This window comes from Piliocolobus tephrosceles, chromosome 14 (assembly GCF_002776525.5).
Source record: "Piliocolobus tephrosceles isolate RC106 chromosome 14, ASM277652v3, whole genome shotgun sequence".
Taxonomy (NCBI): domain Eukaryota; kingdom Metazoa; phylum Chordata; class Mammalia; order Primates; family Cercopithecidae; genus Piliocolobus; species Piliocolobus tephrosceles.
In genome coordinates this window covers 52827302-52848645 of record NC_045447.1, presented here as the reverse complement: position 1 = coordinate 52848645, position 21344 = coordinate 52827302, and the positions used below count along the sequence as shown (strand labels likewise).

General features: G+C 43.5%; 1 protein-coding gene across 1 annotated transcript in view; it reads right to left on the bottom strand.

Annotated features, from left to right (window-relative positions):
• MOB3B (MOB kinase activator 3B) overlaps window positions 1–21344 on the bottom strand; it is a 210090-nt gene that overhangs the window by 17158 nt on the left and 171588 nt on the right. The window contains exon 3 of the mRNA XM_023203896.2: window positions 15174–15376. Coding sequence (XP_023059664.1) covers window positions 15174–15376 — 203 coding nt within the window. The remainder of the gene's footprint in view (window positions 1–15173; window positions 15377–21344) is intronic.

The following is a 21344-nucleotide window of genomic DNA, read 5'->3' as shown; positions in this document are numbered from 1 at the left end:
TCAAGAAAAATAAAGCAAGATATCCTTTTACTTCACATAATTTTTGTTCCCTATCCTGGCCTCACTTGCAAATCCTAAAGACCCAATTCATATGTGAAGAAACAACAACAAAAACTAAAGTCCTATGGAGGGGGTATTCTGAACTTTCAGGGCATGGGTCCAAGACACAGAGTTTGAAGCTAGATAGATGATGGTAATGGTTGCACAACAGTGTGAGCGCATTTAATGCCATTGAACTGTACACTTAAAAATAGTTAAGATAATAAATTTCCTTATGTGTATTTTACCACAATTAAAAAATTTTAGAAAAAAAAACATAGCTATCCATTTTAGAAAAAAAATTCAAAAGCTTCAAGGAAGAAGATTTTTATACATAATTCCATCAGTGAAACCAAACAAAAATCCTTATAGAAGGAATTGTGAAAGATTTGAGGCTTTAGGTCTGGCGCGGTGGCTCTTGCCTGTAATCCCAGCACTTTGGGAGGCTGAGGCAGCTGGATCACGAGGTCAGGAGTTTGAGACCAGCTTGGTCAAGATGGTGAAACCCTGTCTCTACTAAAAACACACAAAAAAATTAGGCGAGCACCGTGGTGGGTGCCTGTAATCCCAGCTGCTCAGGAGGCTGAGGCAGAAGAATTGCGTGAACCCGGGAGGTGGAGGTTGCAGTGAGCCGAGAGCGTGCCACTGCACTCCAGCCTGGGCAACAGAGCAAGACTCCTTCCCAAAAAAAAAAAAAAAAAAAAAAAAAAGAAAGATTTGAGGCTTTATTGGGACAAATGAACATTAGTGCATGTTCATGTGGGTGCTTGTGTATGTACATGTGTCTTCAAGAAAACATCCATGCCCAACTAATTCAATTCCCTCTGTTATTGCTGTCAGTATTAGAAATAAAAATAAGAAGTCTTCCATTTAGAATAATCTCCTTCTTTTAATACAAAATGCCAGGTACCGTTGTGCTAGCAACAAAAAATAAAACAGAGTAACTATGTCTGAGAACCTATTATAAGTCCAACATCTTACACCAGTGACACCAAAGAGAAAAAGCACAGCCACTGAGCACCTATGAAGATTCTTCTGCAGTATACGTACAAAGGCTGCCGTAGCCGTCAGGGAAAGAGTGCGTTCCAAAGGAAGAGGAAACCACAACAGAAACCTTGAATTAAAAATGGAATTTAGATACGGGCAAGAGTGCCAACCTTAATGAAAAGTCTTCTTCTTCAATCATTAGGCTGTAAAATTAAAGCTGGATGTGGTCTAACGTCTTTTGAGTCTTGTGTATTTGCCAATGTTTTCCAAAGGTGAATAAGATGAAATCCCTTCTAAATGTGCTGTGAGCACTCTGGTCCTTTCCACCAGTTTCCCAGAGCAGAGGTGCTCTGCAGTGGGTTTTCTGAAGGCTCTACTGTTTGGAGTAGGCACATACAATAACAAAGCTGTTTATAGTCTCGGCTGGCCGCGACAGGGTCAACAACTTATATGCCAGCTGGCGATGACACTGGTCGTGTCAAGTGAAGCCAATGACAAAGGAACAGCCATGCTCTGTCTCTTGGTCCCCACAGCAATACAGTCACTGTAGGCCAGCAACAGTGATCCAGTATGCAGCAGCAGGGGGTGAAGCTGACATCAACCTAATAAATGACCACTGTCTTCTTGTCTTCACTGAAACCCTGCATATGCCTCCCCCAAGCCCACACACAAACACTTTGCTTCATATGCTTGAAAGTTGTGGGCTTTCAGGACAAGGGAAAACTAAAAATTACTCTCTAAATGTGGGCACTGTGGATGTGTTGCCAGGTTGTAATGGGTCAGAACCTCTTCTGCCTACCACAGGCCCTTTTATAAAGCATGACTGCAAACAGATGATCCCTAAGCAAACTGGACTCCCAGAAGGGGTTTGTCAGGCCTGTAGATTTAAAAATAAAATACAATACAAGAACTGCTGTAAGTAGTTGCTACCATTTAAAACTCTGGAGAATTCATCTAAAATGCTAGATTTCCAAATTCTTTTGATTTGGAAGCACTGGGCCTGTATGCCCGCCCTGAAACCATTAGTTGGAGTTGCATGGTGGTTGCCCCCACAGCTTCCTATTTCTTGCTACTCGCCTGTTAACTGATATTTGTTACCTGCCTGGCTCTGTTGACTTTGGGTTTGGCTCTTCTGATCCATAGTCATTAAACTCCTTGAGGGCAGTGGTCATACCTCTTGAGCTACACCAGCACCTAGGACTGGTTCCTTACTCCTGTTTCACCTGAGTCGCTCAACTCTGTGCACTATGTGTATTTCATGGGCTCAGGTATCTAAAGTGACTTGAGTGCTGAGAGAGGGAGAGAACTGGGCTCGTGGAGCTGGAGGCCCTTGGAAATTATCTAGCTGCTGCAGATCATCAGAATCTAGTTGAGTAAGTATGTCTCTGGGCAAAAATCCACCTCAAAATAGTTTCCTCAGCAGATACCATGCTATAATTTGCATGTTGGTGTCTTCCAAAATTCATGCTGGAACCTAGTACCCAATGTAATAGTATTAGGAGGTGGGGCCTTTTGGGAAGTGATTAAGTCACAAGGATTCCACCCTCATGAATGGGATTAATTTCCTTATAAAAGAGACCTAAGGAGGGGGGCTTCCTTGCCCTTCTGCCATGTGAGAATTCAGTGAGAAGGCACTATCTTTGAGGCAGAGAGCAAGCCCTTATCAGATACCAAATCTGCTAGCACCTTGTTGTTGGACTTCCCAGCCTCCAGAGCTGTGAGCAATACATTTCTGTTGTTTATAAATTACCCAGCCAGAGGCATTTTGTTATAGCAGGTCTAGGAAAGGCTGTATCTGGGTTTTGGAATCAAACTGTATGTGCTCAACTCTTGGCGCCACAGAGCTGGGTGACATTGGACAAGTTATTTCACCTCTACATCTGATTTTCTTCCTCTTTATAATGAAGATAAAAACAGTATTTATCTCATAGAATCGTGTGCAGATTGAATGAGGTAATACATAAACACATTTCCTACAGCACTTGGCTCATAGCTTTACTTAAAAGTCTTCCCTATAATTATATCTTCTGAGCTGAACAAATGAAATGAAAAAATATATATAGTTATTACAGGCCATTTAAAGGTCTTCTGTGTGAAAATATTTTAATAAGACATGGACATAAATCTCTACCATCAATCTCTATTTTAAAATTATACTATTGGTGGCTGGGTGTGGTGGCTTATGCCTGTAATCCCAGTACTTTGGGAGGCCAAGGTGGACGGATCACTTGTGGTCAGAAGTTCGAGATCAGCCTGGCCAACATGGTGAAACCGTGTCTCTACTAAAAAATACAAAAAATTAGCCAGTTATGGTGGCACGCACCTGTAGCTCCAGCTACTCAGGAGGCTGAGGTGGGAGAATTGCTTGAACCCAGGAGGCGGAGGTTGCAGTGAGCCAAGACCACACCACTGCACTCCAGCCTGGGCAACAGAGCAAGACTCTATCTCAAAATAAAATAAAATAAACAGAATTATACGATTAGAAATAAACAAAGTAAAAAGAAAGGCAGTGACAATCTATGTTATTCTGGATCCACAACATGCTAGAACAGGAGGGAATCTAAACCTATCCTAATGGATTTAAAGCTTATTGTAGCAGCAGAAACCATTTCTTTTAATGTGATCTTATACACATGCCATTCACGAGAGAGATGTTGCAGCTCAGGTTAGGTAAAGTCCCTGAACTGGGTTCCAGCTGCACCCAGGAAATTACAGAACCTGTGTGCTAAGGGCCACAGTTTGGTAAAGGCTGATCTTGGCTATGTCTTCTTATTTTTACCAGTGGGAAAATTAAGACCTTTCATATGTCTGCACATCGAAGAAGGCTCACACTGAGGACCAAGCCTGGCCTATCACTGTATCCTCAGCACCCAGCCATGTGCCTGGAGCATAGTGCCCTCATGGTACTGGGGTTTGCATGATGGGTGCCATAGCACAGGTGAGGTGCCAGGCTTCTGAAGTGCAGTCTTGGGGGATGGACTTCTAGGGTAGGGTGGTGATCGCTGCCAGCAGGGGGTGACAAAAACACCAATAGGTCTAGCCAAGGTGTTGCACGTAGGATGGATTCTGGGAGAAGGTATAGGGTTGAAGTAAGCAAGCCTAAGCTTATTGACTTACCCAGAGCAACTTCCAGTCCTACAAGCTCCATTCATGGCAAGTGTCCTAGGCAGGTGTACCACTTTTTATCTTTCATACTGTATTTTTACTGTACCTTTTCTACATTTAGATACACAAATACCATTATGTTACAGCTGCCTACAGTATTCATTACAGTAACACACTGTAAAGGTTTATAGCCTAGGAGCCATAGGCTGTACCGTATAGGCTAGGTGTGTAGTAGCTACACCATCTACTTTTATGTAAGTATACTCTATGATGTTCACACTATGACGAAGTTGCCTAAAGACACATTTCTCAGAAGGTACTCCCGTCATTACGTGACACACGACTGTACTTCAGTAGAAAGACCAGGTTTCTGGAGTGGTGGAGGGCAAGTTACTGTGATTTGAAAGGGAAGTGAGAAAGTGTAGACAGTTGGCTAAACTGGCTTCTTTCAAGGAAGGGGAGGAAGAAGAAAGCACATCGAGGTAATAGGAGTTTTCACGGAGTCAGATTTCTTGAGCAATGAGCTTTACTTTGCAGAGGTAGCAGACTTGTGCTGTAGGATGTAGGAAATGGGAAAAGAAAGAAATGCAGAGGTCAAAGAAAAACATCACCAGTTTAAAAATGTTGGTCACTGTGGTGGTTTAAAAATATTTAACAATTATTTAACATATGAAAAATTATTTAACATTTCTCTCTTCAAGAAATATGGCCAGGCATGGTGGCTCACACCTGTAATCCCAGCACTTTTGGAGGCTGAGACAGGCAGATCACTTGAGATCAGGAGTTCCAGACCAGCCTGGCCAACATGGTGAAACCCCATCTCCACTAAAAATAAAAAAATTAGCCAGACATAGTAGCACACACCTGTCATTCCAGCTGCTCTGGAGGCTGAGGCAGGAGAATTGCTTGAACCAGGGAGGTGGAGGTTGCAGTGAGCCGAGATTATGCCACTGCACTCCAGCCTGGGTGACAGAGCAAGCAGAGCAAGACTCCGTCTCAAAAAAAAAGAAAGAAGTAGACCTTAATTCTCCTTTCCTTTAGTGTGGGCTGGACTTGGTAACCTAATTCTAATGAATGGAAAGTGGGAAGAGGGTTGGGTTATCACTTCTGACTCTAGTCTGTAGAAGATACATGGTGGCTTCCATCTTGGTTGCCCTCTCTGGTATCAGGGCACTCTGGGAGTAGCCAGCAGGAACCTAATGTTTTGAGTGAAAGGTGTTCGTCTCTGAGACAGGGACAATTAAGCCTAGACTTGCAGGATGAGCAGGACTTAAGCTGACAACATGGAAGCCAAAGGACTTGTACATTCAATGGCCCGGAGGTGAGAGGACATGGCCCATTCAAAGAATTCCGGGAAGTTCCCTATGAAGCTATTTGCATATCTCTTTCTTCTTCCAGATCTGCCTCCATGCATTTATTCTTGTCTATTGGTCCATTTACACTTAGATGCACAATGTAATAGGACTCTATTAGCACCAACATCTTGGAATTAATACTAATTAGTATTATGTTCCAGTATAACATTATAGCTTAACTGGCTTTGCTGGTGGTTTGTATACCTGACCTTTATGTATAAAATTATTTCATAGGAGGAAGCGCTCCTAAGACCACACAAGTCCCTAGGCTAGGGACTGCCTGTAACCTGTCTTATCTTCATGCTTTTATTGTGGTGGGACAGGTGGGTGGTGGGAGAAAATGTAGTGTTATGTTTCAATAAATAAAACCTTCCTTCATTCAAATCCCAAGTTAATACTCACTTGACATTTTTGGAGCCAAAGAATCTAATCTTATCTGGCCGGGAAATTTAAACTAGTCTAGACCACACATAGCAGCCAAAATTTGGCAGGCTTATATATGGGCATCAAGCCACACTGACTATTTATATTTTCATGTAAATGCTCATGAAGATGAATTAATCCCTGCTGTGACTGACATCCTGCAGCAATTTCCAACACTCCAGACAACATTAAAAAAATAAAAAAGTACAATTACTCTTTGGTGTCTCAGACTAACAGCTCCCCTAAGACACTGAGCAGCTTCCTGAGATGCAGGTTCTGATGGGAAATCTAGGGAGAAATGTTGAGCAGAAGGTACTGAGTTTTATTCATTCCTATCTATAAAGTGGGAGAGAAGTGGCTTAGCAAAGAGAAGCAACCATACCAGAGGGCTGAAACAATGAACTGAAATGCCTCATGTGGCAGCATGGAGACAATGTGAACACATCTGGCAGCTATTTGTGGAGGGAGTGTTGTTAATAGTGGATTGTAAAAAGTAGCTCTTGAAGGTAGAGCCTTTGGCTCACTGGTGTCTGAGAGAATGTCCCACAATGATGAAAATGTTCAGTATCTGTGATATCCAATACAATAGCCACTAGACACATGTGGCTTTTGAGCACTTAACATGTGGCTAGTAAGGCAAAGAAACTAATTTTTAATTTAATTTTAATCTAAGTGGTCACAAGTGGTTGAAAAAGCCTTTTCAAGTATAAGGTTTGATTTTTCTGATTATAAAAGTGATACATGTTTGTCACAGAAAACTTAGAAAGCTCCAAAAAGTTATACCAAAAAAAAAAAAGCATTATCTATAATAATACCAAGAGAGAACCACTGTTGGCACTTTTTGCTCTATTTCCTTTATCATCTGTGGACATATGGTTAGTGATTTTCCAGTATAGTTTTGAATCCTGCTTTTATTACTTAATATTATATGCTAGCAGTTTTCCCACGAGAGACATCTTCAACTACAACTGATCATATTTTAGGCCCTGAAATAAATCAGACCAATCTCATCTCTGACCAAATTAAAAATAAATAGAAACCCTAAAACAAAAATGAACCACCCAACATCCTATAAACTAGAAGCAAAAGTTCTCTGGACATCAACAAGGGATGATGAATAAATAGGACTGGCAGAGAAATGTGGCTATTTTTGCCACATCCCCAGTTAGCCAGCATAAGGCAATTCATTGGAAATAATCATGTTTCTTTGCTATTTTTCCAATTGACACTTTAGAATACATCTGCCAAGGCTCCTAAAATGATCTCTGGCAAGCTCCCCCACTCATCTCTGAGCCTTTGCATTGTCCTGAACAAGCACCAACAGCCGATGCCACCCGGGACACACACATACTTGTCATCCGAACTGGCAAAGTCCCATGGACGCACACTCCAGCTACTCTCGGCAACATGTACACCCCCTCTGCTGCCATGGTGGGCTTTTTTGTTTTGGAGAAGTCTCGCTCTTGTGCCCCAGGCTGGAGTGCGATGGCGCGATCTCGGTTCACTGCAACTTCCGCCTCCCGGGTTCAAGCGATTCTCCTGCCTCAGCCTCCCGAGTAGCTGGGATTATGGGTGCCTGCCACGACGCCCGGCTAATTTTTATATTTTTAGTAGAGATGGGGTTTCACCATGTTGTCCAGGCTGGTCTGGAACTCCTGATCTCAGGTGATCTGCTCGCCTCAGCCTCCCAAAGTGTTGGGATTACAGGCATGGCCCACTGTGCCTGGCCCATGGTGGGCTTTAATCCATGAAGGGCTCTCTAAGCAAAGAGAAATGGTTGTCTTGGATGAAAGATGACAGGGCTGCTGACACACCATGGCAGTAGTAATCCCAGTAAGCCAGTAATCTCAGTAGTAACCCATCAGTAATCTCAGTAGGTCAGGCTGGGAGGATTCTAGGGATGATCTCTTTTACAGATGGGGAAACTGAGGCTCAGAGCCATTACATGCCTTGCCCTATGTGGTAACTAATGTGGTAGCATAATAGTGAAAATGCCACTGTAAAGGCCAAATTGTCAGCTTCACAGGCTGCAGCTCTTTCTTCTATAATGGCTGAGTCCATGTCCAAGCCATCTGGCTGAAGACCAAGGAATCCGCCTGACAAGGAGCAACCCAGAGGCCTCTGTACAGATGATGTTTCAAAAGAAAAGGTCCTTTCAAAAGCCCTACAGTGGCTCTTCATTGCTGGCTATTTTAGGGAGTAGCTCTGGCTCATGTAAGAGGTTCTGCTTCTTTTCACAGTCCTGACTTGATCTTACCATTGTAGGCCAACCTTGGCTACTGCACTCACCCAAGCAGCTCTGACAGAAGTGTAGTTGTGGCCTGGCTACCTCTTAGGGCAACATGAGGTCAGCGTATTCTGGGGCCTGGATAGGCTTGTGGCTGGGCCTTTATGAGACAAGGCTTTCCAAATCTTTGGTCCTCAAATGGTTCTAAAAAGTACCCATTTTTAAAGGATAGTTTTGGTGGTAGAGCCCACCATAAATCTCAATCATTAGCCAAGAGGCACCTACACACTGGGGGTGGGGCGTGTGCTTTGGTGTGACAAAATGGCAGTGATAAGGGATGGAGAGGAATGTGGTTCAGATGTTGAGAAACTGCCCATCACATCTGCTGGAAATAATAGTAACAAGTCTGGCCAGGTACCATCTGTAATCCCAGGACTTTGGGAGGTCGAGGCAGAAGGATCGCTTGAGCCCAGGAATTCCAGACCAGCCTGGGAAGCATAGTGAGACCCTGTCTCTACAAAAAATTTAAAAATTAGCCAGGTGTGGTGATATGTGTTTGTAGCCCCAGCTACTTAGGAGGCTGAGGTGAGAGGATCACTTGAGCCCACGAGGCTAGAGGATGCAGTGAGCCATGATCATACCAGCCGGGGTGACAGAGTGAGACCCTGTCTCAAAAAAAAAAAAAAAAAAAAGTAACAAGTGTGAGGAGATGAAATAATATATGTCAAGAGGAATTAATAGATTATCTGGAACTGAAGAAATGAAGTTATTAATTATTTCTTGAAAATGCTTGCCTGTCATGCACATGATAAGAATTCCACGAAGGGGTATCTGTCATACGACGATGTGGGAGGATGAGGAGCAACAATGAACAGGACTGCATTTCTTGTGTGTGTGTGAAGCGCTCCCATATGGAGTTTCACTTCCTTCCCACCTCCCTCTCCATGCGGCAGTGGTGGCTGTGTGGTTTGAGGCCAGGGAGGCATGAGGAAAACAGAAAAATCTAGAGACACATCACATCACAAAGATGAGCAGTGCTGCCCAGAGGGTGTTCTATGAATCATGATATCTCTAAGATAAAAACAAAACAAAAAAGTCCAGTAGCCAAATGCAGTTAAATTGGGCGGGCTACACAAAATTGAAGAAGTTTCTTTACTGGATGCCTTCTCAAAGCCTTTGATATGCTATTGTACACCGTAAATCTTCAAGGGTGGAGACGATGCAGTATTTTGTAAACTCATTTGACCACAGAAGGAAGTCTGTTTTCACTGACCATCACTCAGGACTGGCATTTTGAGGAGCTCTCTTGGCAAACACTGATCTTCAGATTTTTCTCCTTTTTGCTTTACTTTCCCACCCCACTAAGCTAACTCCCAATCCTAGAGGAGAAGAGATGAAGTGCTAAAAATGGTAATTTTCACATTTGAGGGTAATTGTCAGCTAGGGTCTTTCCCCTCAACGTGTGGTATGGGAACCAGCAGCATCCATATCATCTGGGAGGAAAACGAACATTCTCGAGTCTCCTTCTCTCAGATGTACTGAATCAGAATTTGCATTCAGCAAGATTCCCCCGGTGATTCATATGCACATTAAAGTTTGAGATGTAGACTCAGGGTGCTTGGTACTAGGCACTAATCTTAATAATTCTGATTTAGTGTATCTGGGGTGAGGCCCAAGAATGTACTTACAAAATATTTCCTCCAGAAGATTCTGATGCAGGTGTGTGTATGTGGACTCCTGAGAAACCCCTATGGTCCAGGCACCCTGCTATAAGGTAACGGAACAGCCCTGTGGTAACATTTGGTTTCACAGCAGCACCTCTACAAGGTAGGTGATGGTATAATCACCCTCATTGTTAGAAACAAGAAAATGGAGCCTTGGAGAGAGAATGAGAAGGTCCTGGACCAAGGTCACCCAGGGGTCAGCAGGTGCATTAGGGTGAACAGGTCTCCTCCTGTCTGTCCTCCCCACCTCACCAATCTCTCTCCTTCCCTGCCCTCATCAGCTCTTCATTCATAACTACTGCATTGCTAACAGCCCTCTCTGAGTTTGCTTTTGTTTCCAGTGAAAGGCCAACAAAACACTGTGGGCTATTTGTGCTTGCTAATGATAATTCTGATTAGTTTAATTCTGTCAGCTGACTCCCTGGCAGCCAAGGGCCAACAGCAGCCTGCTTATTCAATCAGGGCCTGGCCCATTTTCTAATTATCAGCATCATTTGGGCTGTTTCCTCCAACAGGGAACTTGCTTGAGTTCAAGTTTTCTTCAGCTGTTGCATTTACATGAGCAATGGATGATCTGTCACGTCTGTGTCTGTGTCAGTGTGCCAGGCTCCCCCTCCCTGCTGGAGACCAAGTGAAATGGCATGTGTTTGCCTGGGTTCCCAAGCTGCCGGCCATAGCGGCTGAACAGCAGGTCCCAATGGGAGCCATGAGGCAAGCTCTGGGGGTGGATGGATGTGATGGTCTTCACCAGGCTAGCCAAGGTGACCTCTTCCCAGCTTCTGAATTCCAAACTGTATTCCCACTCAGAGGCCTGATAGGATGACCAACCATCCTAGTTTGACAGAGACCAAGGGTTTTCCCAGGACATGAGAATTTCACTGCTAAAACAGGGAGGGTTGGTTACCCTTTGCCTGACACACTAGGGCACAAAAGCAGTGTGAGAGGATTCACGATTTCCTGGGTGATCTATCTGGAATTTGGAACAGAGAATGACTGAGAGTTGAGGCCTCGTCTTTCTCTGCGAGGCCTGAAGCTTATGATGCATCCCTGCTCTCTTATTTTGCTTTTAATGTCTATTGCTAATCTGATAGGATGAAGCATTATTCCCAACATGGAAATGGGTAAGTGGAGGTCTGCAGGCATGTTCTGAGATAAGGGGCGTATTGAAGAGAGTAACCAATGTGTAACCCCTTTGAATGGAGGTGCATCATCCTTCAAGTACTCTCCCCGATTCAAATACATATTAAGAATTTATTAGGTACTAGGAACCCTAAGCAATGCAGGAATATGTCCTTTATATTCCCAGCCTTCAAAGAGTTGACAATCCCATGGGAGTGACTGATACAAATACAATTAACTACATCTGCTAGGAGTCTACCTAGGGAATCAATCACTAAGACAGAAAAGAGGTCGTGGGAGCTAGGGAAGGGAGAATTCAGGAACATCCACCAACTACAGCCCAGCTACTGTTACAGTCATTATCTCACTTAGCTAACATTTCTTAAGCACTTACCATGTGATTAATGCATTTAATTTTTATAACTCTTATTATTATACCCATTCTATGAATGAGGAATATGAAGCTTTGAAAAGCTATATATCTTGCTCAAGGTTGCACGTTAGTAAATGCAGGGTCTAGGATTAGAACCCACAGTCTAAGACTTTTCTTAGGCACTGTATGATACTGACTCTCCTACCCCAGTGGGGTGCTAGATGGATCCCCAACACAACCTGTGTGGTAGATACTCAGTCCATATCAGACAAAAGCAACCAGAGATGTGTGGCTGTGCATGGTGGAGGCAAGGCAGAGGGAAACATGAGGTGGTGGTGGGGTCTCAGAGTTCCATGCTGTGGAATCCCAAGGCATGACACCAAGAATGTCCCACCAGTGGCGTGGGAACTCTGGGAATGCCGATGTTCTAAGGGAAACTGGCTGGACAAATGCTGCCCTTCTGGCCCCAGCTGCATTCGATTCTAAAGAATGTACAACTAGAATGTGAAGCCAAATGCCTGATTCCTTCATCATCCTTTGAGGGCCAAAAATGGGTAACATTTATTATTTTATATTTTTCAGACTGTATTGTAAATGTCTTGAGAGCATAGATTTTTTACGCACATAGAATAGCTGAGCAACTAGAGTGGCATATATAGAGTATCAATATATGCAAACCAAATAAAAATGTGTTGACTTCAGATGCTATGCCTGATTTGAATATGTGTACTGTAATAGTATTAGCAGTTAGGTATCCTAGCACTGTCAACTGTTGAAATGGTCATTTCAGCAATAGCAATCCACAAGCCATAAACGATCTACTCTTAATGGACACTGCATGTGCTAAGTATCCAGAGCCTGATATTATATGATTAGCCTCAGAAACATTCCTAATATCTATTTCTATTCCTTTATAGGTTTGGGTTAGTGTAAAACAAACAGATAAGTTCTGACAATTAAGCAATTAAAAAGTATAAATATTTACAAGCATTAAAATTAATTTCCCTGTAATTATAATTAACACAGAAATGTAGGAAGTATACTATTGCAAGCAAGATTAAAAGAAATATAAACTTCTAGGGAATAAAACCTGGTACCTTTCTTGCTCACTTAAACTGTTAAAAGTTTCTGGTTAACCTAATTTTATCCCAGTCCCCCAAAGAGTCTCATGTTTAGGATACTGACACGTTTGAGGCCATTCTGTGACTCTGAGACTTCAAGTTAGTTCCTGGCACTGCCTTGGAGCCCTTTCTTCAATTATAGAAAATAACTGAGTTTTCTGACAGCAAAGAAAGCCTTTCTCTACTTGATAACTTACACTCAGCTTTTTCCTACAATGTTGTCTTTATGCTTTCAGGCACAAAGGAGAAATTGACTTTCAGCTCTATCTTGGTGTTTCTGATCCCTTAGCTCAGTGAAACTGAAAGTGTGAGTGCTTCCACAGCCTCTTCCGTCTTGTGGGCCTTTGGAGAAGTTATCTTGCATCGACCTGAACATGACTACAGAAGAGAACTGAACTGAAACCATCTAGGAGACCGCAGTGGTTTCTTCCGGCTCTTCATTTACATGGCCCTTGTCCATCTTTCCTCTGTCCTTGACATTTTCTGAAATTAGCTTTATCAGTTGTTTCTAGTCTTAACTCCCTTGAGCTGTTTGTACAACCTTATCTTCCCATAGTGGCTGTTTACCCAAAACAGCCTTTATAAAACTCAGCCATCAGTGAATTGTAGCTTCTTTCCGTACTATTTGTCCAACTGCATTTAGAGACAACTCGGTTCCTACCCCAGAGCCTTCTAGAGAGCTCTCGTGAAAGAAAATGAAGAAAATAGGCTCTTTTTAAAGTAAATATGTGAGACATCTCAAGTGTACCCCAAAAAGTCTTGCTTTGTTCCAGGACTACTGAGTAATGCAAATATATATATAGTATTATATATATATTGTATAACATATACATATATTTTTTTTGCCATATATTCTCATAGCACAATAACAAATTTCAAGGTGAAAAACACTAAAGGTGATATGTGAAATTCACCATCCGCCAGGTACAGGTACTGTACTGTGTTAAACATATCTCTTTTGTGTTTTGATTCTTTAGCATCAAAGTGGTCTTGTTGATCCTGGAGGGACTGCCCCTCCCAGAGCTAGCCAATTCCTAGTGATGGTAAACAATTTGCCCTCAAGCTGTTTACATAACAACCAATGCAAACTAATCCTGCAGAGCCTGCACCCCAAATACTTCCTCCATCAGGGTCTCACACTAACCACCCCAGGGCCAGGTATCAGATAACTAGGAATAACCCCTAGGCTTCAGAGATTCTTCAAGTTAGCCAACCCTAAACCTGCTTACTCTGTCTGGCCCATTCCTTCCCATGAAAACCACAGTGAGGGTTCTTGCCCTTGCTTTCTCTGCTCCCTCCGTCTCCTGACTAACCCTGGTGCTTTCCCATGTGCTCTCTTGTGGTGCGGCATGGCTCTTTCTCTTGGGACAAGTATAACAAATTCTCTTTTCAATGACAGCCATCTGATCTGTTAGCTTTACCATACCTAAATAATAATAAAACCTGGCCAGGTGTGGTGGCTCACACCTGTAATCCCAGCACTTTGGGAGAACAAGGGTGGAGAATTGCTTGAAGCCAGGAGTTTGAGACAAGCTTGGACAACATAGTGACATCCCATCTCTAAAAAAAAAAAAAAAAAAAAAAAAAAAAAAAACCAGCCATGCCAGCTACTTGGGAGGCTGAGGTGGGAGGATTGCTTGAACCCAGGAATTGAAGGTGAGCTATGGTGAGCTATGACCTTGCCATTGCACTCCAGACTGGGAGACAGAGTGAGACCCTGTCTCAAAGAAAAAATAAAAATAAAAATAATAAAACCCGTGTTTTAAAATAGGTACATAAAGAGAAAGGGATACAGGGTGGCAAAAGAGGACAGCCTGGCCCTCGTGCTCTGGTCATTCAAATGAACTTGGATGAAATGTAGTTGCTCTGTCAGTTATATTTAGCAAAACAGCCACCTTGTATTATATGGGGGCATAATATAGTACTCAATAGAGCCACTAAAAAATCCTTTGATCAAAGTGTCTGCATTGAGATGCTGCATGGTACAAAAGATGATGAGGTTTTTAGGGGTCCTTGACTTCTGAAGCACAGATTGAGTGCCACTGGAAAGACAGCTTTTGAAGAAAATAAAAGTATTCCCCATTCACCTAAACAATAACACTAAGGATTTAATCATATCAAATGTTCTCTATTCTAATATATCTCATTGAAACTGCATCACGGAAAACTCAGTGTGAAAAGCAAAGTCCCTGTGAGATTGTACTCTTATTTAGGGCTTAACTTCTGTCACTACCTCTGGAGTAAAAGCTGCCTGAAGGCAGTTTTACCTGACTGTATGCCTAGCAGCTGGCACACAGTAGGTGCTAAATACTTATTTACCTACTGAAGAAATGTTTCTGATCATCTTTGATTAACAGAGTGAGAGATAATATAAGATATCAAAGATGCCCATTTAAGGAATGCAGTAAGTGGAAGAGTGACTTTGGAGCTGAGAATTAAAGCTACTCCCTCTGATCCAAACTATTATATTCCCACTACATTCTGCTACCTCTTGGAGAGTAATCTCGGACACTTATTTGGTGACAGTGGACATCTTGGCATCTCCTGGCTGTTTGTTGACCACTAAACCCCATTCAATTCTGCAGCCCTCCGCTAACAGCCAGCCATCAGTGAGCATTTTCCGGGGATTGACAATACACTATGACAAATGGCCGAGCTCCTGGGGTGACTTGGATACCATTATTGCATGGTGCCACTTACCAAAGGCTCGAGCTCCTTGCGGTCTATGAGGTTCATCTCTGTGACAAAGTAATAGAAGTGTTTGTAGCAGGTGTTGACATGGGCCTCTGCACCCATCACAATGACCCGGTCGAAGTGGTGGATGTAGACGTGGACAAAGACCCGGAAAAGGCGGCACAGGATCTTCTTGCAGATCTGAAGGAAGTTCTTTGGGAAGGGAACACCTAGAGAAGAAAAAAAGAAGAAAGAATGAAACCATGACAGGAAAGTTCCTTTTCCTCTTTCCTCTAATATCAGAAAACTGTCTGAGGGTGAGGCTACAGGAAGACTGGCACCCCGTATCACAGGAGTCATAGGGAGTCGGGGGTGGGGGTTGGTAGCAAACTAGAAAGCACCTTCCACCTCCTCATCAAAGGGAGCAGTTGCTGTGACTACAGCCAACAGTGGCTATATAGGGATGGAGGCCCACTGTTGTTACAGCTTCTAATTTTTCAAGATAATTCAGAAATTTAAGAGTTATACATGGACCTACTGCATTTTTTAAACATTAAGCAATTAACCTGAGGTTTTAAAAAGTACCATTAGTCAAAATAAAACATCTCTCTAACTTACACTGGGCTTGCAGGCTACCAGTCTGCAAAGTTTTTCCTGAGGTATACTGTTTCTGAGGTGGGCAAATTCAATACCTTTCACAGATACTCTGCATCACACAGATCCCCCCTCTGTCTCTTTGAGGAAGGTAAGAGTTGGGAGGAGGTCTTGTTTTTCATAACACAGAAAGGGTGAGTGGTTATCGAAGTCACTCAGATTTCCCATCTGATGACCACTACTCCCAGCTCGGTCAAAGCAACAAATTGCAGGATCGCAAGCCCACTTCCTTTCTCCCTCTCAAACACTGCTTAAACTGTTTTGTTATTTACGCCGTCCTTAAGTGGTAACATGTTGTAATGGGTTCCTAAGTTAAACAGACATTGTTTGAATTCTTACTCTGCTCCCCTTCCAGATGTATGACTGTGGGCAAGTTGTTTGACTTTTGGTTTCTCGTCCGTAAAAGAGTGGTCCTAATAAGGTCTTCCTTACATGGCTGGGAGGGTATTAACGTAAGATCCTCCTACAGTGCCTAGAATATAGTGAGAGCTTATTAAATGATAATGTCCTCCCTTTTCTCTGCAAGGTAAGGCCTGTTGTTATAAGGAAAAGAATTACTGGGCCGGACGCAGTGGCTCACACCTGTAATCCCAGCACTTTGGGAGGCCAAGGCAGGCGGATTGCCTGAGGTCAGGAGTTCGAGACCAGTCTGGCCAATATGGTGAAACACCGTCTCTACTAAAAATACAAAAAAAAATTAGCTGGGCATTATGGCGTGCTCCTGTAATCTCACCTACTTGGGAGGATGAGCCAGGGGAACTGCTTGAACCTGGGAGGTGGAGGTTGCAGTGAGCCGAGATTGAGCCACTGCATTCCAGCCTGGGCGACAGAGTGAAACTGCGTCTCAAAAAAACAAAACAAAACAAAACAACAGAATTACCCTTGTCAAGGAAAGGTAGAAATGACCACTAGCCTTTCAGCAAAATTGTAGAGCTGTGTACAGTGCGTGCCCCAAGTCCCCAGGAAGCCTGGAATTTTGCTGTCCTTTCCTCCACAGAAACCTAGTGGCAGCTGTCTGGTGAGACACTGTAATGGGATCACTTGGGAGCCCAGCACAGGATGAGAAGGAACATGGCTGGCAGGCGGCAGTGACAAGATCTGCCTCCCTTGGGTCCCAGCACTGATACTGGTTTTTCTTTGAAACAAAGTGGCAACGTATGAAATGAACCCAGGGAGAAGCTCTGGCACTGCTTGGGAGCTGACTGCCTGGGCAACAGATGCTGGGATTTGGGGTTGAGGGTGAGGTAGAGCTGAGGAGAAGGTGGAGGGTAGCCGCACGCAGAGTTTATGGGCTGCTTTCTCAGTGGAGAGGGGCCTGCAGAACTGCTGCTGCCACGCTGGGGACCGGTCTGGAGTCTTTCAGGCCTGAGTCCCAGAAGTGATGGAATTCCCTCTAAGACAGGTATGTTTCCTTCACAAAGGGAGTCCTGTAACCCAGCTGGTGACAATGCCAGGAGGTTGACATATGTTATCTTCACAACGTATCTGTGGAATAGGTTTTATTATTCCTATTAATGTTTCATAGATAAATAGCACTGAGGCTCTGCAGCATGAATTCTGTTGCTAAAAAGTGGTAGGGCTGGGATTTAAACCAAGTCAGCCTGACTCTAAAATCCAAAAAATGAGTATTACGGAGTACAACTCTCTCTCTTGCCAGGTTAGAAGAACCACTCGATTGGCAAGCACAGTGAGACATCTAAAGGTTACTCTTCAGTGGCACAGAAACATAAATAAGCAAAAGAAAGAGGATGGGGACAGAAGGCAGAGAAGGGCAGAAAAATGTCCACAGCATCAGAAGCCACAACCAGAGGTGAGAAAAGGTCAGTTAACATACTCTGCTGCCTTCAATGAGAGTATGTTAGCTTTCTCTGCTCAGGCCTTAAGACCACAGACCTGGGATTAACAGTAGTATTTACTGAGCTCTTACTATGTTTTAGGGACTGTGCCAAGCCCTTTATATGGATTAGCTGACTGAGCCCTCAGAACAGGCCTTAAATTATTCCCATCTCACAGATAAAGAAATAGATTTGGGACAATTAAGTAGCTGCCCAAGGTCACCCAGCAGGGAAATAGTAGAGGAGGGATTGGGCCAGTTAGCCCGACTCCAAAGTCCATGAGTACTGCTCTGGGGCTCTGCACACACTTCTAAGCTCCGAGGTCCTTCCTTTCTGGGCAGCTCAAACTCCCTCAGGTATGCTCCCCCTTCTCCTCCCCTGGTTCCAGTCTCATGGAAGCTCACCAGATGCTGGGGGACACAGGGACTTACAGCTGTGCCAGTTCATCTGTGTGGTCCTTATAGCCAGCCCCTCTACCCTCCACACTGACTGCAGATAAAGCAAAGTTTTGGACACACTGCAGATGCTCATGGCAGTTGCTGGTCCCCTTTACATTGTCTCCAAGCAGCTCTGTTCCCCCCATCTCTGCCTCTGCTCAGCTCGGAAACCTCGGCTGTGCCTTCCATTCCAAACCTGGTCTGGAAAGTCTCTGACTTGTCTCTGGCCTTGAAGGGGGTTTGCCTCTTGCCTATTCATTTTGGGCTATGGCTTTAGAGTAGTTGGTTTGGAATCTGGAAGACCTAGTTGAAAACCCTAGCCCTACTTCCTACTAGCTACAACTTATGCAGCCTATGTAGCATGTAAGTAGTAGGGCTAGGATTTTAAACTAGGTCTTTAGTTTAAAATCCAGTCGAGTCTTCATCACTCAACTTTATTATAAAACTAATACACAAATTTACCTTGTAGGGTTTTTATAATAGTATCTGTACTGTGCTTGGCACTCAATGGGAGCTTTGGGAGTAAGTTCAATTTCATTATTTCCCACCTGAACTCCTCGGGCAGGTAGGACTCCAGGCTCAGAGTCTCTTGGCTCTGGCTGCTAAGTCAGGCCCCACTCTTCCACCATTCCCTCCCTTGCATGTAATTCATTCTTCAAAAGCAAAAGCTGTGAATGGTTCAAGTCAAGACATGTTCAGCATGCACTGCAGTCACCCCAGACCAACTCCAGACACTGCAAAGAGGCTGGGAGCCCTTGGGAGCCTAGGAAACCCCACTGGGTTCTCTGCTGAATCAGAGACAAAACCCAGCTCACAGGGAGTGGGGCAAAGAACAGGAAAGCTACATGCATTTGAAAAATTCTTATATTTATTGATGGTTCAGGGGCCAATTCTATAGTTTGTATACTATTTTCACCCTTTTCTCTTCTGCCTTACGGACGTCCAGATTTGTGTGTGTGTGTGTGTGTGTGTTTTAAATAAACCTTCTCAGAAGGTGGGACTTGGAAGAGGTTGTCCCTTCAGATGGAGAGACCTGGATGTCCACCCCTTCTGCAGACTCTGGAACTTTCTCATTCTGTGTAACTGGCCTCATGGCAGCAAGATAAAACAAGATGCAGCTTGCTGACCCACTCCCTTTCCTGGCAGGCTCCAGAGAGTCACTTCATGAAAACTGATTGATTTGAGGTGGTTTTCTTTCTTTATGGTGCTGCAAAGAAGTATCCAATCTCCATTAAATAACTAAAGAAAAGATAACTCCAAATGAGGGCTGATCTGTGTATGTGCAATGTCATTTAATCCCAGTGACACCCTGAGTAGTGGAATTATTATTTCAGTTTTTTTGTTGTTGTTGTTTGAGACGGAGTCTTGCACTTTCGCCCAGGCTGGAGTGCAGTGGCACGATCTTGGCTCACTGCGCGCTCCGCCTCCCGGGTTCACGCCATTCTCCTGCCTCAGCCTCCCGAGTAGCTGGGACTACAGGCGCCCGCCACCACACCTGGCTAATTTTTTGTATTTTTAGTAGAGACGGGGTTTCACCGTGTTAGCCAGGATGGTCTCGATCGCCTGACCTCGTGATCTGCCCGCCTTGGCCTCCCAAAGTGCTGGGATTACAGGCGTGAGCCACTGCGCCCGGCCCATTTTTTTTTTTTAAAGGAAACTGAGGCTTAGCTCAGTTAAATCATTTGCCCCAGGCCACATGGGTAAAATGAGATAGAGATTTGGCTTCAAAACTCAGGCTTTTTCTTCAGCATCCTATAGGTTCTATGGTGTCAGGGAAGGTGAGCGATAAGAATACCATTTTATTTTAATTTATTCATTTTTTAAGGACAGAGTTTTACTCTACCCAGGCTGGAGTGCAATGTCACAATCACAGTTCACTGCAGCCTCAGCCTCCTGGGCCCAAGCAATCCTCCTGCCTCAGCCTTCCGAGTAGCTGAGAATATAGGCATGTGCCACCATGCCTGGCTAACTTTTGTAAATGTTTTTGTAGAGATAAAGTCTCACTATGTTGCCCAGCCTGGTCTCAAACTCCTGGGCTCAAACAGTCCTCCCACCTCAGCCTCTCAAAGTGCTGGGATTATAGGCGTAAGCTATCTTGTCCAGTCAAGAAAACCATTTTATGACCTGCAATGAGGAGCTTGCTTGTGGAGGAAGCTCAAAAAAATTTGTTTTAAAAGAATCCAGTTCAGCAGTTGGAAGAAAGGCAACTGGATCACCTCAAATGGACACTTGGCTAGCTACAACAGCAGCCTGGACCTGGGGAGCTGTACATGACTGGGTCGGAGCAAACGGCAACCTGTGGTCTACATGGCACAACTGACCCAACATCAGGACCACAACTAATGCCCTCCTTCTGCCTCACGAGCACAGAAGGTACGATGGACCCTCCACTTCAATATTCCCCATTATGTGTTTTAAAAGTCATGATTCTCGAGAGATCCTTGGCTAAAAAGAGAGGATTCTGAGGCCAAATATATTGGCAAAAATGCTGTTTTCATAGAGGTTTACAATGTACCCAAGCATAGTAAAGGATCTGAGAATATCTGTAGGAAAAAGTCCTATTTAAATCTGGATTCCCCTTTGCTCATAATAGCTATTGATTTAAAACACAGAGTCTGTAATCAGAATTCCTAGGCTTCATTTCTAGCTTTACCACTTATTCATAATGTAGCCATATTCAGAAGATGTAGTGTCTCCTATCCTCACTCTTCCCATCCTTAAAGAAAAATAGGGATATATTAATGTTATTTGTAGCTTAGATTGTGCGGATTAATTATATAAACATCTAAAAGGGTTAGCTTACTGCCTTGCAGATAGTGAGTATTCTATTGTGAATTGTTAGTTTTAGTATCCCATTGACCAAATGGCCTTTGTAACACACTTGGGGATTAAATTCCTCCTGCCTATTTATTTTCAGGATAGCAGTCTTGGCATTAATACATCAATTCTAAACTTGCAAAGAATTTACAGTGGCAGGTACTGAATAAGCCCTGGAGTATAATCTACCTTGCATTATTTTCTACTAGTTTCTCAGACTTACATCTTTTATTGCTGTAAGTTCTCTGAACAAAGGGACTGTGTTATACTTTGATTCCACCTTTGAAAGCACCTGGCACATGCAAGGCAGGAATACTTCATCAATCAAAATTGAATCAGAAAAAAGCAGTGGTCTTATTTAGTCAAGACGTGAATCCATCATCTCCTGTTTGGGGGAGGCAAAAAATAAAATAAAATAAAATAAAATAAAATAAAATAAAATAAAATAAAATAAA